This window comes from Anarhichas minor, unplaced genomic scaffold (genome assembly GCF_050575085.1).
Source record: "Anarhichas minor isolate MPS153535 unplaced genomic scaffold, ASM5057508v1 ptg000026l, whole genome shotgun sequence".
Lineage (NCBI taxonomy): Eukaryota > Metazoa > Chordata > Actinopteri > Perciformes > Anarhichadidae > Anarhichas > Anarhichas minor.
In genome coordinates this window covers 4561444-4584243 of record NW_027466472.1, presented here as the reverse complement: position 1 = coordinate 4584243, position 22800 = coordinate 4561444, and the positions used below count along the sequence as shown (strand labels likewise).

The following is a 22800-nucleotide window of genomic DNA, read 5'->3' as shown; positions in this document are numbered from 1 at the left end:
TTTCATTAGTCTGAATTCAAAGAAAAGATGACTCGAGACAAAGTAATGCATTTCAAGAAGCAGCTGTATTCGACTATAAAGGCGTTTCTAATCCAGTGTCTCTAAGCTGTTTTCTTATTATTTCAGTGTAAAAAGCCTAGACTCTATTAGAAAAAAGAAACAGTAAACCCAAAATAACATCTCATAAGAAAACAATCATTGAAAAAAAAAAAAAAAAAATCCCCATTCACCAGTCATTTCGATTAAAATAGAAACACCATTTAATTTTTGCTAACATTTTCCCTCAAAACAAATATATATTTTTCCATATATATATATTTATATATTTATTCTCAAGGCAGTTGGTCATGGCCAAATTAATTGACCTCATCATGGCCATTTTTCATGTTTCAAGGTTAGAAAACAGCTAGAATGGAAGAAATGAACTAGCGGAAGCACAGTGGAGGAGCACTGCACTGGCCAACAAATATCTCATGTTGAGTGAGAGGGAATAGTCTGTCAAGGCAGTGTGGCACACAGACACACTTCCTCTGGAACAAGTGCAATGCAAAGAGAAAACATTTCTCACACATCATAAAACTACAACACACTCTTTCACAGCACTCAGGTTGCCCATCAGATTCCCTTTGCTTGTCTCCTCTTCCTCTCACGTCTCCATCTTGCAGCAGTGAAGGCTTGTGTTGTGCTGTTTTAGTTCTTAGCCATTGGCGCAGGAGTTGAAAGTCCACTTGACGGAGCGACACTGTAGTAGTCGGGGGCCGTTGGGGTCTCCGATCCATCCTTGATTATTATTGTTTTTCCACCTCCAACTACCATTAGATACAACAACCTACTGGCAGATGTCTAAACTCAACTATCTGTGGCAGTGTTTGAGGTCGAACAAGTGTTTGCCAACTGAGAAAGAGAGAAAAAGGATCCCAGCATGCCAGCATCTCGCTATTACAGTAAAAATGTGACTAATACATTGTCCCTGAATACTGAAGACTGCTCTATCAGTAAATGGTGCGTCTGATAGAAGGGAGAAGACACAAGTAGCAGGATTTCTGCAGAAAAGAGGGATATGATGAGTGTACATGATGACGAATTGGAAGACCAACTGTGGCTGTAGCTATGTGCTCTGAATTGGTTCAGATGAACAGAACACAGAGGACACAAGGGGACGGGATGAATGAACAGAGGGAGAGATCGGATAGATGGGATCACCGTCGCAGCGTTGGGGAGTGACCATCAAACGTGCCGGATGGCATGGGGGGGAGGGTTACCATTTACATGAAGTGAATATGCATGATGGACACATAAGCAAGTATGCTCACATGCGTTTGTGTAAGACAGAAAGAAAAGAGAAAATGTGTAGGAGAAAAAGAAAAATCCCTGGGCTACATGGGAGGGCACAGCGGAGGAGAGGTCCCAACAGTCCTCGACCACCTCCATCTATCGCATCCCTCCGTTACACCTGACACTCAGCAGAACTATGTGCTTCTCTTTTGCAGCTCCTGAACAAAGGCTGTGGAAGAGCAGAGGGGAAACAAGCGTCACATACCCCGAAATACTGTGTAAAGCAAAACTGAAATGTTTAGCGTTTTTTTAAGAGAGTACAAAGAAATCTCACCTCCAATAATTTCCTCCTTAACCTTTTGCAGTTCTTTACGCACCTCTTCCAGGATCTCCTGCAGAATATTGATTGACAAACAGATCGTCAGTCATGGGATGATAGTTAAACACTCGTACTACGAGTAACCAGGTTACTCAGAAGAAACGGGGTTACTGTGATAACCTGGTTACTGTGAATCCATGTACACACGCAGTAGGTCTGTAGTCACATTTATTTCCTACCCTGACATCAAAAGCCAGAAGTATGGCGTTCTTATCTTAACTGTATTGTGATAGAAGACACTGCATTGGTCCTGACTTTTTTTTTTTGGTGTGCGCGTGTGTGTGTGTGTGTGTGTGTGTGTGTGTGTGTATGTGTGTGTGTGTGTGTGTTGGAGCATAATGACAAAGAAGCTTACTGGAGAAAGCATGTAATCTCACTAATTCACGTTCCGCTCTATTAATTGAAAATTGATGTCGCTGGGCTGATGAGAAATTCACCTGTTTCATTTTCTCTAAATCCGAGTCATCCATGACACCTGCATCATTGCCGTTGTTGGCTGCAGGCTTCGGCCTGGAAGAAGACAAGAAGCAGACAAATACAGACAACTGCTTAGGTTTGTTTTTCAGCAGAAAAAAAAAGAAGCCAAGAAGGTCCATGGCACTGCAGTGACGAGCCAACTGTCAATCTAGCACATCACCAGTAGCAGCACCAGAGGGATGAAGGGATAGTCAGTAGAAAGTTGCAGAAACGTACACCCAACGATGCAATGAGGGTTAACATAACTAATAATTACCTTTCTGAAGTGATGTCAACCTTAAGGATACCAATAATGCAGATATTAAGTTCAACACGAGAGGACAGCATCGACCCCAGTGCACAGAAGTGACATCGAAAAATACGCATCGGTCACACTGTCGGGCTTCTATCTTATTATTCAGTTTACGGAGGCAACACACCCGGCTGCTACGCCTACAAGTCCCTTGGGTGCATGCCATTCTCTGATCCATTAGATGGTGCTGCTATCGACTGTACAATATGCTACAGCAGTACGTAGGTGTGCAGCGGTGCTGCTCTAACTCTGAAGAGGAAAAGAAAAGGGGAACTAAGGTCATGAGTGATCGGGGCAGCATGTATACCTGAACCCTTGGGACAATGAGGGGGTGGAGTCCATGCTCTTGGGGATGGAGTTATTCCTGTTAGTGAGACACACACACACCTTCCTCTTAGAATGGAAATGGAAGACATTCGCACACGGGCAAACAATGACGCACACATGTTCACACAACCACACTCGCACTGATGGAGAACTACTCTTTGGGTGAGTTTTAACACGAGACACCAACACCTGGGGGGGGGGGGGGGGGGGGGAGAGATTTATTGACGACGGCAGCATGGAAGTAACTGAATCCTGGATTACCTGGTCATAGTTGATTTCTCCCACGGTCTTCTCAGGGTGTCTGAGCAGGAAAATGTATGAAAACATCATCAGTTGTTGACGTTTACTTTGTACTCAGTAAAATTAATATCAGATTGAGTGTAGGTGGCATGCAACAGATGAAATTGTTCAGTTCTCACCGCCTTGGCCTTGAGGCTCTGAATCATCCTGTATAAAAAAAACAACAGACAGAAACCTTGTAAGAGCGAGTCATTATCAACCTGCTTCTATTTTATAACCATCAACTACATATGCAGACACTTGTTTCATATGCTTTGCAGCATTAACAAAAAAGAATGTGACAAACAGCAGACTCTTACATTCTCTGGTGGCTTCACAGCGGGCTTCTCTCCTGTGTCTGCAGCTTTTCTCCTGATGTGAAGAGGAATCACTTTCAGTTACACCATGTACACTTCAATAGATGGGCAATTTCGAAGAGTTACACAAACTGCACTTGAAATATGATAATTAGTCAAAGTAGAAATAAAACCAGAAGTAGTTAAGCCTTGTTTAATTGAGTGCGGGCACTGTATATTTTATCTGACTTCAAACTTGTGATGTCACACACACACCTTCGTGCCAAGATGGCACTCATTTCACCCATCAAACCCCCTCCACCTCCTCCGCCAGAGGAGGTGCTGCTGCGGCTGGGGTCGGCTCTGCCTATTGGTGTTGCAGGAGCTCCGTCCTCCTGCTGAGGGCAGCAAATAGCAAAAAGATACAGAAGAGTTCAGCAGACATACTGTGTAGGCACGATGACTCAATAAACACTGACGGATGCAGGTTTCATAGCTACACCAGCAGGAACAATGGATCAATACAGCAGCAGCATTCTATTTGTGTTATTAGAGAAGCACATAATGGATTCAACTAGAGTCCAGCTCACCTTCCTTTAAAAGCAGTTACAAAGCAACGGGACTGTCAAAAGTATCATTTACTCACCTTTGATACTTTGCGGAGTTTAGCTCCTGCTATGGCAGCCGCCAAGCCCCCTCCTCCAAATCCCCCGCCATCACCGTCACCATCTCCTCCACCACCACTATTGCCACCTCCTCCTCCTCCTCCTCCGAGGGAGGGCAGGGGCGGGGCCGGCGGAGGTGGTGGTCCAGGCGGGGGAGGGACGCCAATAGACGGAGGAGGGCCAGGGGGTGGTGGAGGGCCAGGGGGTGGTGGAGGGCCCGGTGGAGGAGGAGGGCCTCCAGTGGCCAGCGGTGGAGGTGGAGGCATAGAGACTAAAACACAGAAAGGCACCATCAGTAAGCATTCCCAAACTATATATGACATGCTAAAAAATGTGTGCCCAAGATATATAAGACGCACAGTATGCAAGGTGCCTGTAACGCCTGTTAATGCAATGTGTGTGGTGGGGGCCTTAAGAAACGGTGTCCACTTAATAAAAGTCTCTAAGACTGTACTATATTGGAGTGAGGTGGAGTTGTGTTGACCAGCCCAGGTGCTTCCTGACCTGCAGCAGCTTGTCTCTCTCTCTCCAGTCTCTCTCTTTCCTGTCTCTCCCGCTCCTGTCTCTCTCTCTCCTGGCGCTCTCGTTCCTGCTGTTCCAGCTTCTGCTGCTCCAACCTACGCGCAAAACAAACACATCTGTCAGCGGCAAGTGTATGCAAACAAAATAAATCAGTGGACGAACAGGACAGATAAACAAAGCGGTAAGTTGCCATATTCAATTTGGGTGTTGTCATTAGACTAACCATGAGATCGAGCAGATAGTAAGAGCGCAAAGGGGACATGATGGGCAGTGCTGGCTCTCAGCCATTCCCAATTTATGTGTAAACATCCAAATTATTTGATTATGAATGCAACAGCCATTGTGTTCAAACAACTCCCATCTAATTATAGTTTTTGGCACTGGTGTGAAGAGCTATAATCGGGATTTGTTTTCAATACACCGGCCTCTGTAGAAGAATGAGAGGTGGATTTCGCAGGTTCTGATTAGCCTTCCACTGAAAAGTCCACAGCTGGACACGGTGGCCTGATTCACTACTGCTCCCTCCCCTCTCCCTCATCACATCTGCCACTCACAACAGCTGTTTACTGAACAGCACACGTACAATGTGCACCCAACTCAAAAATGTACAGGTCCACACACACAAGCATGCACACAATGCGAGAGTCGCTGTGATTTAAAGCACAGCTGATCCACTTAGGCAGAGTGCCCAGGAAAGGGGGGAAGGGATATGACGTCCTTATGTTTTTCAGATTTTTTTTGCGACAGCCATTCGACAATGGTGAATAATATCGTGAATCTACGTTCATCAGACCTAAAAGCATCAATGCAAATTATATCCACCAACACCTGCATCCATGCTGGATTTCAAAAGGGCTTTTCAAAGGCTCCCTAAGCTACAGTATGTCATCAACCACTGGGACAGCTTAGAAGTTGACAGACAGTCCCTCTAGCCAATCACAAAGCCTCCCCTACTGGGCAACATATTACCTTTTAGTCTAAATGGGATTAAAAGGTTAATGCCGAGGCATGCACGGTGACACCGCTAGATGGATGGAGAGACGGTGAAGGTTGATGCGAGGTGTCCGCCTTGCTGTCTTTTTAACCTTTAACCTACAGGGGCTGACGGAGGGTTTAGCGCTGTCTGTCTAATGCCATCAAATCCTCTATGTATGCGTGTGTGCAAACAGGACTACTCCAAAGCCAAGACAGCTTGACTTGCTATTGGATGTTATGCAACTAGACCCAGAGGATAGTTTGCTTCTGTTAGAAACATACACTTCACATGGCATTACAGGACAGCCAACTTGTCTACACAAACGACTTGCTTCAAAAGAAAATCTACTTTATAAAACAAATATTGACATTGTTCATCTCTCTGCAAACCTAGAAGAAACCTGGCCATGTTGTCAGGGTTAACAGCTGGATACATTCATTTTCTTTTTGCTGAATCAGGCCCAGAAGACATCCAAGTGGACTTCTAATAAAATGTGGCCAGCGGTTTATTATATCAGCACAGTAAAATAAAGGCAGGTTCCATTTAGAGGAAGCCTGAAGGTACCTTCTCTGTTGTTCAAGCTCTTCTGGAGTAGGTCCATTTGACACTGGGCGGGGGAGGGTTGAATAGCCTGCCGAAACACAACACAGAAAAAACATTCCTGATGAAAATAAACAAGATTAAAGAACATGCATACATTGCTGTGAATTTTAAACACTTTCTGATTTGTATTTGATGACACTCTTTGAATTGTATCCAACTGTTTATGTGCTTTTATTAGTGTACACACCTTTTCTACCCAGGCAGCTGAGCGTGCAAAGTCTGAGTATGGTGGAGACAGACATGATACTACAGAGGGACCAAGAAGGGCGCTGTACCTTTAATATATTTTAAGGTCATTCATTGCAGTTGGGTTCAGAGCTCTTAAAATGCAGCATTTCTTCTATTTAGTTCACGGTTAAACAAAACAAAAACACGTAAAGGATCAGATTGGATCTAAACAGCCAGCTGGTGTAAACAAACAGAAAGACTAAAATAACATACCTGTTCTCATTACGTTTTTGGACAAAGAAAAAGAGTTCTGCAAAAAAACTATTGGAATAAGTTTCCTATATCTGAGACATGGATTAGGGCGGAATAATTATGTACGAGATTTAATCTCCATTAGTTGAGACCAAAAGGATTTGCAGCATAATAAAAATAACCATTTTCTATTCCTGTTACGGTTTCATTTCCCTTTTCATGGACTTGAAGTTGAATCTCAATTAGCTTCGGATTCTGATGGAACTGTGAATCTAGTGCGAACTCATTTACCTGCGTCTGCCATGGAGGTGAGCACCTCCAGAGCATGAGCCATGCCATTGGCAAAAAGATTAGCGTCCTCTTTGCTGCCGAAGTTGAGGCCCCACACCTGCCGGGCATCCCGCCACTGGTGGAAATTGTTTGTGGCCTGGTTGTACTTGAGACCTTTCACAATGGGACAGTTTATAACCACCTGGAGAGGGAAGAGGACAGATGATCGACACAAGGATTCTTTTTGGTAGCAATGGTGAGCCAAATTAGTACTTTTGTGGCCTTTTGTCCACATTCAAACAAATGGCACGAAGAAATAAAAGGATAGTTTCTAGAAGCTTCCTAGAAAAACAACAAATCCACCCCCAATCAAACTGTCTGCTTTATTTTGGTTGGATTATCCTGGTTTATAGTCCACCCAGCAGGTGGCGTGAAGCCTATGAACCACAAGGGGAAAAATGTTCCGGGTTTGAGTGTTGCCTGAATGTGCTGATGCGCCATTTCACTATTTGTTTAACAGCCTCTGGATTCCACAGAGCAGAGAGGAGGAGAGGAGACCCCGTCAGGGTAAATATCGTATCGAGCAACATGCACTAAAAACAGGGTTGCAAGTTCAGCTGCCACTGCAGACAGTGTGGCATTCCTAAACTCTCCACAATCCTGTCAGAAAGGCAAGAGGGGCAGACTGAGGATGACCAGAATCTAAAATAAGGATGAAATGGGGGAGATTACATTTCCTGTTTTCAGTGAAAGAAAGCAGCATGTTTAAATAGCCTGAATGGCTACAGAAAAACAATAACACCACGGTTCCACTTTCAATGAAGTTTAATCATACAATTAGGCTGGGACGCACAAAGCAAATTGAAAAGACGAGCGTAAAAACAACTAAAAGTTACTCTACATGCAGGCAGAGCCGAGAGAGAACATTAGGGAACATGGAAGGAGAGAGAAAACACAGCCACGCTATATTCTCTCTCATTAGCTTCCCCTGTGATCTCATCCAGCACCATCCGAAACCACATTGCATGTCTCCATTAGACACAAATATAGAGTCCTCATTGGGTGTCAGGCGTCATTCCTAAATTGTCACAGGAAATGGTTGAACGGGTTAACTACCCCAGGAAACATCATCCACTTTAAGAGCCGTCTCTGGGGAACACTTTGGAGCCCTGAATGTTTAAAGAAGGAGAGAGACACCGAGGCAGCAGGGAGAGAGAGGGGCGTAGTCGAGAATAGAGCCGCCCAAACTCAGTTCACCCGGCACTTTCACTTGGAGTCTGCCCACCTTTATCTGGCGATATCTGGTGAGTCAGAATCTGGTGATAATGACAAGGAAACCCTCTTTGTTCTCCTTTTCCAACATGCCTGTAGATTGTCACATCCGAAGAACAGTCTCTCTTCTCACTAAGCACAGATCATGCCCAAAATGAACGCCACATGTTCAGCTTTAGGTTAGACTAAAAAAAATAAAGGACAAAACTCAACACATGATGTGTGCATGCTTAAGAGGCTAATTCAAGGCTGACTATCAAACATATTCTGTGTCGTGTGGCTGGGCAACATAACCAACATCATCTTGATATATATACAATGTATAATGGCTCTCTTATTCCAAAAACACAGGACAGTAACTACTGCTACACAACAGATTGCAGCCTCTCTCACTCTCCTTACATCAAGATTAACAATCAAATTAAATGAAATATACCCGTAGACGTGATGTACTCTTGCCTCTGCTGAAACTGTGAAACCATAAACTCTGGCGTGATAGTTCAGCACGTCACCAGGTATGTGTGATATATTGGAGCTGCTCTAAATATTTAGCTGGGACGCGGTCCAGGCTGTCATATATGCAAAGTAACTAATTGACAAAAGAAATGCAATTAAAATAAGCAATAAAGTCCTGGAGCGATTTACAATAATGTCTTCTCCGGTACTGCTGATGAATTGATCACAGTACGTACAGTAAATGTTCTCTATATGGCGATAATGTGAATGAACGGGCACGTACAAAGATAGACCGTCTCACACTTGCCTGCTTATTCATACACCCTGAGGCCCTCACAGTAGACAACAGACGCCCACGAGCCACATGACGGACACAGAAGGATGACACACACACACACACACACACACACACACACACACACACACAGCTAGCAGATGTACCTGCTGGTCCGTCTGCATCTTGCGTCCCACTATCCTGAAGGCATTGGTGGAAGGGTTGTGATAGATCTGGACTCGGCTGAAGGCCTGCGGTCCAGCGCCCGCCGGCAGCCACTTCTTATTGCCATCGTCGTAGATCATCACAGTGGCCCGAGCCTGGCAAATACTCGACTCACTGAGAGACAGAGAGCAGGACAGGAAGAGAACATTCATTACAATCAAGAAACGTTGAGATGACTTTAAGGGGTATAAAGGTTCTGAGACGTGCATCATTTTGTTTGCTCGTCAAAGCCGACACAACACAAAACATCACTTTTGTGCTGGCAACTGCAAAAAAAACAACATTGGCACAAACATGAAACGGGGATTAGTGGTAGTCACTCAGCCGACAACAGATATTGCCAATGATCTTTGTGGTCGCTACCACAAACATGGTCTTTAGATCTATAAGCTTAAAAGGATCTTCAAGGGTTATATCTATAGATTTATTTTCTATTTTGCCCCGAGAGAGGAACAAGTTATGTGCTTGAACTTCAGTTTCAGTGAATACACATCACAGAGTTGAGTGTAAAAGAGCAGAAATGATTGTGCTTTTGTAATATCAAATGTTATACCAGATTACAATGTAAAAAACAAAACAATTATCTATAATTTGAACATAATTCTTTATTTCACCACTTTGAAATGCCATTAAATGATATGTAGTTTAGACTGCAGCTGGAAAGAACTGAAGACATCGGATGGACAAACACTCAGTTCTTCCTCTTGAGGTTTCACACTGTCCCAACACATTGCCTCTGCAAGAGTGCAAGGACACAAAACATACAGCAGATGTATCATAGAGTATAGTTTGTGAACACGTCGAGTGTTGCCGATAGTCATACAGTGTCTCTCTGGCCACAGAGAACTACCCCACACTCTCCGGATGGGCCAAAGGTTAGGACCTCCTCTACCCGTGTCCTACCCTATATGTCAAAGCAAGGTGAAAGACTAAGAGACGGAGTGCAGAGAAGTGCTGATTTGAGAGGAGAAAGAGATTAGCTCGATGCCAAACAAGATGGAAGGCGAGACAACAATGGAGGCCGACAAAGACGGGAAGTTGTGCGGAGCTCCGCCAAAGAGACGAGGCGCTGCAATCTCCCACCTGCTCTGCATCAACCTCCACCTCCACACACTTTGCAAGAAGACGTGTGCTGTTTGATCAGTGACAAAACGCGTATTTATAGTCGCATGCAGGCGGGAATACACACACGAGTTACAACACTTTCAGGAATATGCAAGTTTAGGTAGCAGAGGCTGCCGAGTGAGTGCATTTGCATACCAGACACTGAGATCTAAAGAGAACTTTAATCGTTCATTGTAGAAGAGAATACCACAAATAATCCTACACCACAACCACGGCCTAAACACAGTACGAGTTATAAACACATTGGAACAAGAACAGAAGGCAGAGGGGAACACAGACACAGTAACAAATGTGGCTGTCAATTACAATTCTATATATATTTTTTACCAATCCTCCCCTTCCTCTCCTCATTTGCCCCCTGAGCTCTAACCATAGTCCCCTAATCCATGTCTTCCCCCCTCTCCCTCCATCTGTCTCGCCTCTGATACAATCTGCTCCTTCTAGTGACACAGCACCAAAGCCACAACCCACTTCCTGTTGCCAACACTGCCAAATAAGGACCGACTCAGCCTGAACAATCTATATGGCACACACGCACATAAGTCTGGTATTTTCCTAATGTAGTTGACATTTGACAACACAGCAGATAGTTCTGGGGTTGCTGTCAATCACAGAAACGTGTATTATATGAACTTCAAAACATCTTTGCCACACGTCTAATAACTGTGCTACAGTCAATGTTGGTACAATTTTAATAGTAACTTTTTTGACAAACTGCAGCTAGAGAGATTTTTGCAGATGTTTTGCACTTTACTTGTAATTCTTGTATTTTGACAAACATATGGCAGCAATAACTTTTTTAACTACTAGTTTTGTGTAATTTGTGTGTCTGCATTTCTATTGGTCAAACAGAGAAGTAGCTGAGATGTTTTACTTGCCAAACAACAACGGACAATTATTGAAATGTATTAATGCACAAAACATACATCTCAGATGCATAATCCTAGTGTTAGGAAGTTAAACGGGTCATAATTCCCTCTTTAATATTATCCATTTTAAATTGATCTACTTCAAACAACTATATTTATTTAAGTTTCAAGCCTGGAACAACATTTTACAAGATTACATTTGAACACGTTATAATTTACCATTGCCCAATACTTGTTTTTTTTAGTAGAGCATGAATGCATCATAATGAAAATCAATGCAACACTTGTTTTACTGTAATCTCCGTTACTTAGCCAAGCAGGACTGTGTTGCCCACCGGCCGCATACAGCCAACATTAACCCGCTCTCCTTCAGCCGAATGCAACACAGATGTTTACTGAATATCGGCCGATCCCTAATAGAGATCACGTTTATTTTTCACCTGCATGAGGCCTTGCCAGAACATTAGAGTTTACTTGCCCAGGGCAAGCGTTAAGGGCAAGCCCTGTGCACTATCAGTCGAGAGGCATGTAATGAGGCGTGACCTAATCTTCAACAGTTTGGACAGGTTTGAAGTCACAGAAAATGTGTAAATACAGACAGTAGTGGGATGTGGGATGAATCTGGTTGACGTAGGAATGGTCTATGCTAAATGAGGTAGAGAGATAAATTGGTTGGGCATACTGAATTGGCAGATTTCAGCCCATTGCAGACATGTTGCATCTGCATGTACGTCACATTACAGAAATGAAAAATAAATATTTGGGATAATGTAGAACAATGCTCCAGTACATACTTTGTACGCCAAATAGCACTGATACGTTTGTTTATTTTTTAAATTTACAATGTCTCGCTTGGTTCACATATTGGTAAAAATGATAAATAAATAAATATAAAACTAGTTGGAGGGGTCCTTACTATGAATGTCATCGCCATGCATTTATGCCAAAATATTGTAACAGAATGTTTTCACAAAACTATGATCTTTGATTCTCTGTTTGGCACAACCTGTCAAAGTCACATCCCAACGGGTTGTTACTGTTAATATCTTAGATAAACTAAGTCACATTAACATTTTGACAACAACGAATACAAATTCAAGGGAGAGAAAGCACTCTGGAAATGGGTTCAAAGTTGACTTTGGCCTTAAATCAACACTCAACAGCCATCAATCACTTCGGGCTGGATGGATAAATACTGCAGCGCTCTCCGATCTCACTGCATCATCTGCATCCAGCCTGCTGTTGATGTGCGGGGCAGAGAGGGCTTATCGGAACTGCGAAGGGGGACAGAGACTTCGGACTGGGAAACGGATGCATATTTAATGACAGAGAAAGCCAGGGCTCAGGAGCGAGACCGAGAGTGAGCCGATGCATTATTGATAGAACTACGGACACCGAGGCGCTAAAAGCGTGCGGCAAACACGCGCATGAAGACGAGCACCCGCGCGCACCCTCGCACCCGTCAACCTGCCAGCATGTGTGTCCATGTGGTGACCCGGTCCACTGGGTAGAAGAAGACTCACAGCTGGATCTGACTGGACTGGGTTTCAGCACTGGAATAAAAACCGGCGACAGGCGCGATCACAAACTATCTATTCCTGTCCTTCCTCAGATGAAGACCACCAGTGACGCTGGCTGTGGAGCTAAGTCAACTGGTCACTTAGTTAGCTTAAGAGGTTTTCTCTTAAGCACAAATAGGTCACTGGCTGATGCTCTGGGAGGGATCTGAGCCACCAAATACCTAAAGCAAAAGGACTTCAGCACAGGATTCACCAAGATGATATTCAAATTGCATGTATATTCTTAAAAAAACACAAAAACTGAACCCCCCATCTTCAAGACCTCATCCCTGTGTGGGTTCTCGGTCAGTCAGGGGTTAACAGGAAGCCGCGGTGCACAGCCGGGCACACGCTCTCTTGGAAATGTCTGTATAAGGCTGTGCTCTCAGTGCTTTTCCCCAAATGTGCTGGCAAGTACAGTCAGGCCCAGTGGCTCCATCTCCTCCTCCTCTTACCTGACCCTCCCACCACTCTTCTCTACTTCCCCCACCATTCTCTCAGACTTAAATGCTATACAGAAGTGCCACTATCGGTCGAGAGATGTCTCTTCACGCAGAAACACGACTCCACGGTTCATTATTATATTTGGTGCCGGGATTAGAAGGCCTAACATACAGTTACATGTACAGGGGCACATGTATCATGAGACTGTTTCACGGAGCAAAAATGGCACAAATGATATACAGTCATCCGCCCTGAAGACACAGTGAAGTAACACAGTGTTGTCTCGACACTGAGTGGAGTAAAATCATTTGTCTCGGCTCACTGTCCCTCCTAATTCATCAGACTTCTTTCTCCTCCAGGAGCGAAGAATACCTCTATTTGAAAACCCTCTCTCGCCCTCACAACTACAGCCAACTATCATTTATTAATGATGTCCAGGTCGTGCCTCCAGGAATAAGTCTCGTTCTCTGTGGTTAAAAAAAAAAAAAAAAAGATAACAGAAACCTGCAGGAGTAACTCATGCCCAACGACCGAACAATACGTCTCACCAACAGAAGGTTTGCTTCCTCACAGCTTTCATAATTGACTCGAGGCCAAACGTGAAACATAAGCAGAGACACAGGTGTCATATTTGAATTAGTGAACCATAGATGAACAAACAGTGATTCATTCGATATTTGTCTTCTTCCCCAACGGTTCAACGTCATATATTCAAACCAGACAGCAACTAACAATAAGTCACTTAATAGTCTGTGTCTAACCGAAACACTTCCTCCCTCCCCTTCACAGCCTCTGAAAATAGAGATCAACTTTTTACAGCCGATAGTCAAACAAGCACCGCTTTAAATGCCTCTGTATCATGTGTACAACGACAATGTTGTTGCAGTTATAATATACAGGTGAACTCATCTGTCTTTTGGAATGTTATGGTAACCGGAAAACTATTTACTGGCAAATTAAATATATATACACACACACATACATTTATTGATTTTAACCAAGATCTCATCCATGAGTGTGAAACTTTCCCCTTCACAGCACAGCACATCCAGAGATGAGACACGTGAAGGTAAAGTCACGTTCGAGACAGAAACACAAACAGAAGTGAGAAGAGGAAGTGTTACAGAGAGGCATCATGGGAAAACACAGCATGTGCATGCGTGGGAATGCCCAACTGTATACACCATAGTGAAAGCCACACTGCATGTTCATGAAGCGTGGCATCACAACATGTGCTTCATAGTTATTTCCATATTTGCAAGAGACCAAATTGTCCTTTGCCTTCTCATTGTGCACACACTGGGCTGAGGTGGTGAAGTACTCGACATGTGGTGCTGACTCGGACATGGAAAGAGCAGACAATACAGCCTGTTGACGCTGGCCCGGTCATCTGAGAGTACGCTGTCCTGAAACCAGCCCCGGGCCATGTAAACGGGCCCACGTGAGCTCTGTGAACAGCATACACCTCATGAAAACTTTTGTTTGTATCTCATGTCAATATTGAGGGACATTCATGGACCGTAAAAGCAGGTACAAGATAAGCTCTCAAACTGCAAAGTGCAGTACCTGTCCAGCTGTCCCATAAATGTTAATGTGTAGCCCGACGCCCAGACAAGAATAAACTTCCCTTTGATGCAGCTTCTTTTCTTCAAATGTAAAAAAACAACCAGCAATCTAAACACAAATTGTTCTGAAAATTCTTATGTTTCATATACGAAAGAAAGAAACAGGTTTTCTTCTTGCTGAAATTAAAGAACTTAATCAGGGGGCAAACAGGACTTTCTGAGGTTTGAATGAAATATATTTTAGACTTTTGTTAAGAGAGTAGTTTTTCTATCTCGTCCTAACTATTAAAGTAAAGACTAAATAAAAAAATGAGAAGCTTTTAGACTTTGGTTAGGGCTAGCTTTGCCTTATTCCACTGCAAACTTCACCCCCCTTTGCTTTGTCGTTCTCCTCACGCCTGTTTCTTTTCACAGGTCCTAGCATGCTGCTAAAGCGCACACGCACGCACACACACACACGCGCACACACACACACGCGCACACACACACGCGCACACACACACGCGCACACACACACGCGCACACACACACACTGGCTGCGGGCTACTGCTTTCTGCCTCCACGAGTCAGCTACACAGAAACGGGCATCGAAGCCATCTCAGCCGTTCTTCACCTCTTCTTCTCAATATCTTTGTTTAAATGGAGTCTGACAGCTTCAGCTGAAACTCCTCTACTAAGAAAAAAAAAAAAACCCCTCAGCATTCTCTAAACGCTGACTCATCCTTTGTCTGGCATCGTTTATCCAGCATTGTGGAAAAGTTGAAGAGACGTTTTGGCCAAAGAACATTTTGTTGTGTGTGACCACTTCAAGAGTGGAGATGGATTCCTTCCTGCTTCTGAGGGAGTGTGTGTGTGTGTGTGTGTTGGGCACTACTGGTACACTCAATGCCCATATTTGGAACCGTCTCACCTCTGTCCTCCTCTCTTGAGCTCAATTCCTTTTACAGGTTGGAGCACATCCTCCTCCTCGACTCGGGCCGAGGAGGAGGGAAGCGTCTACTTTTCTGGAGAAGAACAATCCAGTGAGGGAAAAACTCTTCCTCAGCCGTCCTGACTTGTACAGTCTTCCCTTCACATTAGAGAAGAAATGTCTCAACTCAAAGATCATTATTACCTGCCTCCCACTGACATTGAGTGGCATGAGTGTGTGGACTTTGACGTCAGTCTACTTTACAGATAGTGGCTACTTTGATAATAGCCGCACAATGCACAACACCAAGGAAGCCGAATCCATCAGCAGAACAACAAGTCAATGGCCGAGCGCTCTAAAAAGACCTTCACGATACATTTCTTTCGTCTCACATGTGAAAGCTGAAACAAATGAGGCCTGATACTTGATATCTCAGCAACCCTCAGCTGATCCTTTTCACTAAGCAAGCACAAAACAATGACAATAGATACACATACTGTATATATATATATATATATATATATATATATATATATATATATATATATATATATATATATATATATAAACTGGCCAATCAGTGGCAATGTTTATCCTGTGACTGACTAGAGGTGTGGAAATGTCTCGATTCTGAGATGCATCTCAATGCGGACTGGAAGGGCTCAGCGTTGATGCGGTGACAGAAGCTCATCAGTAGTTTGGTTTCACTTCAGCTCAGCGGGAGTCTTTAATGCGCTTTGCTGTCATTTATTGTCTTTGAGGCTTGTTTCTCTTCTCTCCTTTGTCTCGCTTCTTCTCTGATCTCCAGTTCACCAAGGCTAAGGCCTACAGAACACCGAGCATGCATGTTTTTTTTCTATTGTTTGTGTGCTGGTGTGGCTCACACAGATACTGGTATTGAAATGATGCAGCTTTTTATACTGACTGTTGTAGCACTTTCTAAATAAAGTTAAAGATTTATCGGACTGCTCGTATTAATTCTTGAAAAAGTTTCCATGTGCAGTCGTATAGATTATTGAGATGCACCGTTGATCATAATTGAATTGAGGTCAGTGAAGATTCACACCTTTATTTCTAACTGAAACTATGTACCAAAAAACAACATCCATGACACATTCAGGCGAATCTCCCCTCTTGACTGAGCGTTGAGCATTAACTTTTTTAACAGATGACTCTTTAACAGGACAGTCCTCTTCTGACCACTCAACTGAAGTCAATATCAACTCCCTAAATGAAACGTGTACCATTCTAATCGAGCAGACTGCCACAGGATAAAAGAGACACAGTGGGACCTTCATGAAGAATCTAGAAAGCAAAAACTCTTTCTGTAAACAAGATTATATGCATCGCTAATCATGCACACAAAAAAAAAAAAAGCATCACCCATGCGGAAAATTCTTCTGAAGAATTCAAAACAGGTTCTGCTTTTCAGCCTGTCCTTTCTGTTCAGTTAGAAACAGTAAAGCAGAGTGGAAGTGGGGCCTAATGATAATGTGAGGAAACTGCTGCACAGCAAATCATCTGCTGGACTTCCTCCAATACTGTTTGTATCTAATGCAGCCTTTGTGTATCACCATCAGCCCACATAAGTGAAGTTAAGATCCGAGGACCTGAAAGATAGTAATGTTTAAGATGTCTGACAGCAGAAGGCAGTTTTTATACTAACTGGCATCCATTACGCTCCATTAAGCAGTGGACCCCGATGCATCTGTGTGGCCATTAGAAGTGCTGCTGACCGTCCGATATATCACTACAGCGTTTCTGCCCACAACAAGCTTTGGTTTCACTACGCCGTTCGACCCAGGCTCTCCATCAGCCGGGGTGACGTCACTCAGTCCGGCTAACACAAGAAGACCACAGATGTCTTTTTAACTTAATTCGGACACTGTAGAGCTGCGAGTTCTGCTCCACTTCACACCGGTGACGGAGATAGAAGTCAAAGACAAAGGTTCTAAGGCATGGATGAGATCAAGGCAGTTGTACAGGTTGTTGTATGCCAACTAACGGATATTGTAACTCTTAAACCAACAGATTTCTCAGATAACTGCTTCTAGTAACCGCTACCAATGCTTCCGTTGTGACAGTTAGTTGAGCAAAACCAAGCAAAATATTCTCCCTCACAACAGGAAATCAGCAAGTATAAACAAAATGTCAGTCAGAATTAATGAAGGGAGCATCAGTTTCAGGCCAATTGATTGCAATTATAAATTCTGTGAGCCGCCATCTTTATAACCTTTAACTGCAAAAACCTTAGCAAGCGGACCTAAATTACTTATTAGGGTTGAACGAAATGACGATATATATCCTGAGTGATATTCAATGCTAAGATTCCGAGATTTTGTCATACTGTTTAGAGTTTACGGTAGGCATCACTTTAATATCTCAGGATGTAATAAACCAGTCCAATAAGGACCACTTTACAGCCATACTGGATTTTCACATTCACATACATTTGATGAAGAACCATGATTTGTCAGGTGCTGTATTTATTGAATTAGCTTTAACCCAGACTCATCCCAATCTGGATGTTTTATCTATGAAGAGTTTCTGGTGCGAGTTTCTGGAAAATATAAATGAGGTCTTCAAATTGCTTGTTTGTCCGACCAACAATCCAGAACTGAAAGTTATTATACATACAAAGATATAAAACACTTTTGTCCAACAAATTTGTAGATTATCAAGATTATAATTGTAATTTCAAATCAAGCGCCCAAACCACTACGGAAGACTGAGTGCATAAAACGCCCTGCAAGTGATTTGCGCAACTTTCACACCAACTTACTTAATTTCCTGAGACAAATGATCAACATCAGTTTCAAAACACCGAGCTCAGCGAGCTACTTAAGATGGGCGAGACAGGACAGAGAAGCTAGTTAGGGTCAAGTTTAAAGGAAGTGATGACAGAAGAAACAATTCCATACTTACAGAGAACACAACAACCTAGAGAAGCACAATTAAAGAACCACAGAGGAAACTGGATTTGTCACCAAGGAGACAATGGTAGGTTTTGTATGTTGAGCAACTCCCGTAGCAAAGCGTCTAATCCATGGGGCACGCCGGCATAATGGCCTATTTATGAGTGGAAGAGGTGGGAGGACTCAGAGGGGTGAGTTGGTTCTGGGGGGGGGGGGGGCGGTTGCAGTGTATTGTGGGAGACCAACTCACAAGGCAAGACCATGTCAATAACAGAGCGCGTGTAGTGACAGTACTGTCCAAGTGCATGTCGATATGCAACTCTTTATGACGCATGAAATGAACGCCGTTATAGATGAGAATCCCCACATGCACACCCCAATTACCTCAAATTGTTATTGCTTCTGGTGCGTGGGGTTAAGCGTGGATATTAGGAGCCCTTTGGTTGAGAGAAACGACTATAAAGAGGCGGTTTAGTTTCACACTGAAAGTGCAATAATTACAGGTATGCAGAATGTCTTCGGGTACAGTTCGCAAAAAGACAATGACGGTGAAAAAGAAATGTGTTTCTGCCAAGAACAATGCAGTTTAACTTAGCTATAGCGAGGCATTTGAGGCTCTTTAGAGTACACAAGTATTTCTATGCTTCATATTTGGAATTTTAAAATAGATTTTAGGGGGTAATATTGATAGCACACAGGCTGAGAGTCTGTTTATACTCTGCACTGATATCAGACTTCAAAAGAAAACCTACGTGTGCGAAGGAATTAGACAAACAAGTAAAGACATGATGAATTAGCCTCGCACAACACCAGACCCACTGTTACGAACATTACACAACACCGTGGCACGAATGCGCTCCTATCGCAACACCAATGAGTTTCATCTTGTTATCCTTACATGGACATGTACGCAATAATATTGCTAAATGCCTGAAATAACAGCTACCGGCCTTGTTGGGACAGGAGGTCAAGACGTTGAGCATTTTCATAGAGGCGGAGGATATGACAGCAAAACTGCAAAACACCGCTCGTTCGAGCTGCATTCCTTTCCATTTACTGCCAAGGCGGAGAAAAAAAAGCTGGAGCCAAGGCACAAAGGAGACGTAGGGGGGGAGGCCATTTCCCTGCTTTAAGGCTGATCAATAAAAAAAGCTCATGCGAGAGAGTGTAAGGAGAAGAGTGGAGGTTTGCCATCGCCTCCAGACGTGTGGAGCTTCTAAACCGAGCACAGGGAACTCGTTTAGATCGCAAACAGTCGCGGCGAGCAGATGCATTACACCTGTCTGCTCACGTCACACGCGCGTCAACTCTCCAGCCCGAGGACAGGACGGGTCTCTTTCAGTCACAGAGACCTCGTCTGGTGAGTGGGAGGAAGGTGGGAGTCACCTCTGACAATAACCGTGAATCACTATGCGGAGGGATGCACTTCCTGTGGCCACCTAACAATAGGATAAGATAGCCTGAAACGCTGATACAGTGTTTTCTTAGCATCTATTTTATACCTTGTCAGAGGAGATGCTGCATTTTCTCAACTGGGTCAAACTGTTAAACTTTTGACTGCACTTGTGTGTCGGCATTCACATACCACGGGTATAAATGACAATGAGTGGAGCTGCATTCCGGTCTTTTAACTACTATAAAAGGTGACATCGACTGTTTTCGCCACAATGGAGCGACAGCAGGGGCAGAATCCGGGGCAAAAAGTAAAAACCTACAACTATCAAGACGGATGTCGCCCATCAACGGAGAGAGGAGGCCACTTTGAAGTGCATGAGGAACCCTGAATGTAGACAAAAATGCTCTACACCAATACTTTGGTGCAGTCTAGTTGCTGCAGTGGTTTGCTGCAGGGGAAGTAGTTTTTGAGCAACACGACAACACAGCAGTTTGCTTATCTTCAGGGTTCACCGTTAATGTTGAACGTTAATGATTTCTGACACACTTGTCTCAATCTACATGCCCAAAGGCTTCTTTTTTTACTTGCCCCAATACAAGTAGTTTTATCAAATAACCACATATTTAAGTAAACTGTCGTGTTTTATCCGTCCTGCTCTCAAACTTGTGGCAAACTGTGCAAAACATGGTTGGAGTTTCTACTAATTCGATTATGTAATTTTGCTCTGCGTGCTAAAATTTCATATAAACCCGCCTATGTATTCTGTAAAGTATGTTAGCAAGGTAATCTTTGCTGATCCTTGCATTAACTTAATTAACGGCCTCATCAGCAGGGGGCACTTTTTAAATGCATTACTGTGATTGTGGCAGGATTTTCGGGGCGGCTCAAAGTGCCTCCTGTTTCCGGCTGTAATCAAAAGTTACCACGGATAAAATATGTGCAAAACAAACACAAACCCTGGACCAACCCATGTGTCGAGCTGGGATACATTGTTTTAGAACAGGCCTGCTCAAGAGGCTTGAGATAAAGAACTAGTCAGACAGGTTATCGGCCCTGCACCGCTCTGTCAAGCTTTCAAATGACAAAAAGTCCTTCCTTGACATAAGTAGGAGTACTACTCGTTTTAAAATGTGACAAATAAAAAACAAAGCCCCAGATAGGAGCGGTGGCTTCAAAAGCATGTAATTGCCAACTGCACAGGCTGTGACAGGATGTGGAATTTGTAGACATGAGCTTTCCACTGAGACAATTTGGTGTAAGCCTCTGTATTCACAGAGAGAGAGAGGAATATAGTAGGAGAGGAGAAGGGTTAATGTGTGACATGATATATAAACAGCAAGTTATGTGCAGCAGGGTGAGCCCGCCTGTATAGAGAATCCACCATGCTGAAGTGCCTTCGAGCAACACACTGAATTCCTTTCACATGTTCTATAAATTACCCTGACCTCTGACCTTTAGTTATGAACACACTGTTGTCTTTTGAAGTTTTATACCATGGGTGTTTCTGCACGATAGTGGGTTAGTTTCAGACACAACAATACTGAGCTTCTGCAGCCAAAAAGAGTCAACATGGTAGTGTTTGAAACGAATACAAAAACCCTGTTTTTTTGGGTCATCTGACCGGCTCAACAACCTCAGCAGCCACACTGCAGGGCTACACCTTCAGTGGGACCACGCTAACACTAAACACTTTCTGACACGCAGACCAGCAAGTTATTCACTAGAAACAAACCTGCTACACGGCGGCAAGTGTGCCTCTGTAGTCGAAACACGATACAATGTATCGGAAACAAACTGGTTCAAGAGATATTATTGGGTCAGGGGTTGAACGGTGTCGCCTTTGTGAAAACCAGTGGCCGAAACACAAAATGTAGCCTTGGAAACACAATGAAAGATGAAGGGATTTGAGCCGCTTTTACCCACCTCATTGTTCGGCCAAAGAGTGGAGATCCTCTCCTCGTAGGCTAAGTTTTGGCTGACTTCAGAGCTGAAGCCCCGGCGTTAAAAGTCAAACGAGTGAAATGAAATAAAAAAACGGAGAAGAATCGCCGGAAAAAAGGCGCATCTACACCCGCAAAACGGGGTAGCAACTGGCGGTGTAAAGAAAGCACACCTCGACGATTTCCTGGTTGTGTGGAGCGGGAGAGGAGGAGGAGGAGGGAGTAGATACAGTAGTGGAGGAGCGGGCTTGTCAACTCCAATCACTATCACACATTGGTTTCTACTAAAGAGGGGAAGTGGAGAAGAAGCGGTCTGCACACGCACACTAAAACAGAACTTCTCTTTTCACACTTTGCGTTGGTTTAGCGCGCTGTTTCTGGAGATTTAAGCTCGTGTGTCTGCGCCCGACTTTTGCTCCGCTCCCTCACTCGGTCGGTCGGTCCGTGTAGATTCACTGGAGTCTGGCCCAACCCGCCAGCTTCAAAGTAGGCTACAATCCCACGGTGCGTTCACGTGTGCCTCAGAAAACACCCACGTTTAGGAGTGTGAGTTGTTACAAATTAAAACTGTAACATAAACATGTACTCAAACACTGTGCCTATGAGTACAATTTAGTTTAATCAGAATCAGAACCGTTTTATTGCCAAAGTATGTGTGACATACAAGGAATTTGATAAGGTGGATGGTGCATAACATTAAACAATCAACACAGTGCAAAATACAAGATATGATTTAAAAATAGAAACATATTGAAATTTACAAAAAAATAAAAAATATGGTAAATAAACAAACAAGAGTATATTAAAACAAGTATACTGTCAAAGTGTCAAGTGTATATTAATAGGGAAAAGAGTGCAAGGCTGTTTAACGGTAAAACCTGTTCTTTGAGTATTTACATTCTCTGTTACTACATTTCATAGAGGTGATTTTTACTCCTTTTTACTACTGACATGTATTTGACAGAGTTGCTCATTATTTTGAGGATGAACAGTTTGCATAGCCTATAAAACAGCGTATAAACTATGGTGCATTGTTAAAATGCCCAATAATACATAAAATAGTTCAAAT

General features: G+C 43.4%; 1 protein-coding gene across 2 annotated transcripts; it reads right to left on the bottom strand.

The window, feature by feature from the left end:
- Positions 1-46: 46 nt before the first annotated feature.
- On the bottom strand, positions 47-22183 carry vaspb (vasodilator stimulated phosphoprotein b). 2 transcript variants are annotated; one of them, XM_076100066.1, is made up of 14 exons: positions 21715-22183; positions 8951-9122; positions 6803-6983; positions 6053-6119; positions 4495-4607; positions 3972-4261; positions 3602-3723; positions 3350-3401; positions 3170-3197; positions 3012-3051; positions 2731-2787; positions 2092-2164; positions 1610-1667; positions 47-1504 (listed from the first exon to the last, which is right to left on the bottom strand). In XM_076100066.1, the coding sequence occupies exons 1-14, from the start codon at positions 21717-21719 to the stop codon at positions 1470-1472; spliced, it is 1293 nt and encodes a 430-aa protein (XP_075956181.1). In that variant the 5' UTR covers positions 21720-22183; the 3' UTR covers positions 47-1469. The 2 variants fall into 2 exon arrangements, with proteins under 2 accessions (XP_075956181.1, XP_075956182.1); XM_076100067.1 differs by lacking the exon at positions 2731-2787 and having other exon boundaries at positions 21715-22180.
- Positions 22184-22800: the final 617 nt, after the last annotated feature.

Excerpts from the sequence above, each read along its gene's own strand:
- vaspb (XM_076100066.1), bottom strand. Across the intron at positions 6,984-8,950 it reads AGATGCAGACGGACCAGCAG|GTGGTTATAAACTGTCCCAT; the intron begins GTACATCTGCTA and ends TTCCCTCTCCAG. Across the intron at positions 1,505-1,609 it reads TAAGGAGGAAATTATTGGAG|CCTTTGTTCAGGAGCTGCAA; the intron begins GTGAGATTTCTT and ends GCTCTTCCACAG.